At 62.5% G+C, this 3,101-nt stretch overlaps 1 protein-coding gene across 1 annotated transcript; it reads right to left on the bottom strand.

Annotated features, from left to right (window-relative positions):
* Window positions 1-645: 645 nt before the first annotated feature.
* Window positions 646-3,032, bottom strand: LOC107134504 (tubulin epsilon and delta complex protein 1-like). Its single transcript, XM_015476599.2, has 2 exons — window positions 2,387-3,032; window positions 646-1,175 (listed from the first exon to the last, which is right to left on the bottom strand). The coding sequence occupies exons 1-2, from the start codon at window positions 2,606-2,608 to the stop codon at window positions 846-848; spliced, it is 552 nt and encodes a 183-aa protein (XP_015332085.1). The 5' UTR covers window positions 2,609-3,032; the 3' UTR covers window positions 646-845.
* Between the last annotated feature and the right edge of the window lie 69 nt (window positions 3,033-3,101).

The following is a 3,101-nucleotide window of genomic DNA, read 5'->3' as shown; positions in this document are numbered from 1 at the left end:
CAGGCAGGAAAAGTCCCATAAAGGAACATCCTGACAGAAAAACCAGGTTCCCAGAGACTGAATTAGGCTTGGGCCTAGGCTGGCAGGAGGCTGCACACAGCCAACTGACCCTATCACCCGCCCAGTGCCAGGTCACGGTGTGGACCCTAGGAGGCGGGAGGCAGGGCCAGAGGCCACAGGGCCCACCTGCGCCTGTTGGCTGGGGGACGCTGGGATGGAAGTTGCTCCACCAGGCTGTGGGCACGTCGCACATACAAGCAGCCCTTTGTCAGAGCTGAATTCCCTGAGCAGCCTCAGGAACAAGGCCCCTCTGTCCGCACTGCGGCCTCCCCCTCACTCCCAGGCCACCACCCCCAGGAAAGCAGAGCCCCCAGAGCTCCCATCCGGCCCCCACCCACAGCAGGCCTAGCACAGGAGGGAGGCTGTGCCCACAGCCTAGAGCTGGGCATGCCATGGGGACCTGGGAAGGTGGCACAGCCACCCTCTCCAGGTCCCCCCACTCACCCGGTGTGCAGGCCAGGTGTCTCCCAGCCCTGGCCAGCCCTGCACTGGCTCTAGCTAGTCCACCACCACCCAAGGGTGTCTCGCCTGACCCAAGATGCCCCCTCCACCCACCCTCAGACAGAACCCAGAAGGGCAGCAAAAGACGGCCAGTGGCCTGCTCCCTACGGGGAGGCCTCCACTGTTTATTTCTGGGTCCCTTTGCCCCAGTACTACAGGCCAAGGGTCTGGATCCTGGTCCTTCAGTACGCGGCCCAACCTCTGCATCCACGGTGGCACATGGCTACCAGCTCTAGGCTGGGCCAGGGCAGATTCCCACACGGGGAGGACATGTCCACAGGCCGTCAGCGTCGGGGTGGCGGGATCCAAATGAGGCCAGGCAGGGCTCCTGCCAGCCTGGCCAGCTCCTGCTGGCACTGTCCCTGTAGGCGGTGCAATGTGGCCTGCAGACAGGCCTCCTGGCGCCTCAGCAGCCTGGCCAGCCCGGCCGCCTGCAGGCCCTGGGTCCTTGCAGCACTCTCCTCCCTTCTCACCAGCCGGTGGGGCCCCTGGGGTGGGGTGGGGCCCCTGTCTTGCTCCCAGGACCTCCGCAGGGCTGCCAGCTCTTGGTCCACAGCCTCCTGAGAGGCCCTGCGCACAGAACTCCACTGTGGCCCCCGGCCCAGGCCTCCAACCTGCAAGGAGCAGATACAGCAGCTCCTGAGCCCAAGGGACTCTGCCCCAGGACACAGGGCGCAGGCCCTGGGCAACCCTGGGCCCAGGTGTCTATCCTCCTGCCTCAGAAAGCAGGTCTAGCCTCAGGCCAATGCAAGACGCCCCCCAGGCCTGAGCTCTGCCTCAGCCTGATGGAGCGCCCAAGCCCTGCACCAGAGGCAGCTACGCCAGGGGGACTCCCAGAACCCAGAGCAACAGGCCCCGCCTGACCCCACTCCCTGCCTGAGCTGCAGGACCCAAATGGCTTACTGGGCAGGAGTGGGGGTGGGTCTGGCAGCTCTCAGAAGACCACTCTTCTCAAAGCCCTTCAGAGGTCAGAGCAAAGACCCCCAACGAACTGTCCTCCTGAGTTCAGCCCAGCACTTCACACCTCCCGAGCACTCAGGCAGGGACTGAAGGGTGGGCTCACCAGGAACACAGGACCCAGGGCTGCCCACCCTTCCACCTCCCGCCATTGAGGCCAACTCTATCCAGGACCCTGTGGAGGGTAATCTGGAGAGGGGGTCACATCCATGGGAACTTCAAGCCTCCAGCTCCCTCCAGATGACCCCAGGGAGCCACCCTGAGCCTTTGGGCAGCACAGTTCTCAAGGACTCCACAAGGCCCCGAGCAGCAGCAGGAGGCAGACCCATTCCTGGGAGCAGTGAGGATAAGGCGCTGCCACTCAGCAGGGTGAGGGGGTGACAGGCCACAGGGGCAGCGCCACTCTTCACAGAGGCTCAGGAAGAGTCTAAGGGAATCTGCCTGGAGTCACAAGAGCATGCGGCTGCAAGCAGTGTCTGCAGCCATAGCTGGCTCAGGGTGACGCTGCAGGAGGGCCACATGTCCCCACAGAGCCGCAGGACTCAGGGGATGACTGTGAGCATGCACAGGAATGTCAGGCCAACAACGCAATGTGGGCTTGCTCCCCTCTCCACTGATTCCCGTGGAAAGTGAAGACCCCCAAAGGGCAGTCAGGGGACATAGTAGCTATCCTGGGGAACAGGTGGGCCTTCAATGTGCAGCCTCCTGCCCGGGTGGAGTCTGGTACCCGAATGTACCACCTACCAAACTTAATCCAACTAGATCGGTGATTCAGGAGCTCAGAGAGGCCACCAGGCTGTAGGGTGGGCATTCCCCAGGAGATAGCACGGGGCTGAGAGGGTCCAGAGGACAGAGCTGCCACACTCACCTGGGCCTCCCAGGCCACCCGCCGGGCAGCGCCTGCCTCCAGCAGCTCCTCGTGCAGGGCCTGCAGCTCCTGTGCTACCTGCTCCAGCTGGCCAAGCCCTTGCTCAGGAATCCTGGGCAGGATCGTGGGTCGTGAGGCTGCAGCAGGGCCCTCTGGAGGGCAGATGCCCAGGACTGTGTCCTGCAGGGAGATAAGTGGGCATGTGCCAGGCATGGCTTCCATTAGGGGAGACAGAGGCCCCAGGAGGCAGTGGTGGCCCTCCCAGGTCCCACAGAGGTCTGGACAGCTACTGACACCCCAGCAAGGTAGCCTCCAGGAAGGCACAAAACTCAATCCTTCCAGGCCTGTAATCCCAGCCACTTGGGAGGCTGAAGCAGGAAGATCACAAGTTCAACACCAGCCTAAGCAAATTACCAAGGCCCTGCTCAAAATAAAAAAAAAAAAAAACAAAGGCTGGGGATGTGGCTCATTGATTAAGCACCCCTGGGTTCAATCCCCTGCACCAAAAAGAAAAGGATAAAAAAGAAGACACTTGTGGGTGCTAGAGGCCATGGCCAGCAATGTTGGGCCTCCCCAGAAGACATGCAAAGGTCGTGGGCAAAGCCCTGGACTTTGGGTGCCAGACCTGGGGTGTGGGATCCCTTAGAGCCTCTTCTTCCTCCTGTCTGGGAGGTGCGCCCCCCACCCACCCTGCCCAAACCCACCACCTGGGCCA

The sequence above is a fragment of the Marmota marmota genome, unplaced genomic scaffold, assembly GCF_001458135.2.
Source record: "Marmota marmota marmota unplaced genomic scaffold, marMar, whole genome shotgun sequence".
Taxonomy (NCBI): Eukaryota; Metazoa; Chordata; class Mammalia; order Rodentia; family Sciuridae; genus Marmota; species Marmota marmota.
The sequence above is the reverse complement of the archived record's forward strand: the minus strand, read 5'-3'. Positions and strand labels throughout refer to the sequence as shown.

What these genes read in the sequence shown, in the direction of transcription:
- LOC107134504 (XM_015476599.2), bottom strand. Translation starts at nt 2,608, where the DNA reads ATGGAAGCCATGCCTGGCACATGCCCACTTATCTCCCTGCAGGACACA. An exon ending in GGGTGGCCTGGGAGGCCCAG is followed by an intron (nt 1,176 to 2,386) that starts GTGAGTGTGGCA and finishes TGCTCCTTGCAG; the next exon opens with GTTGGAGGCCTGGGCCGGGG.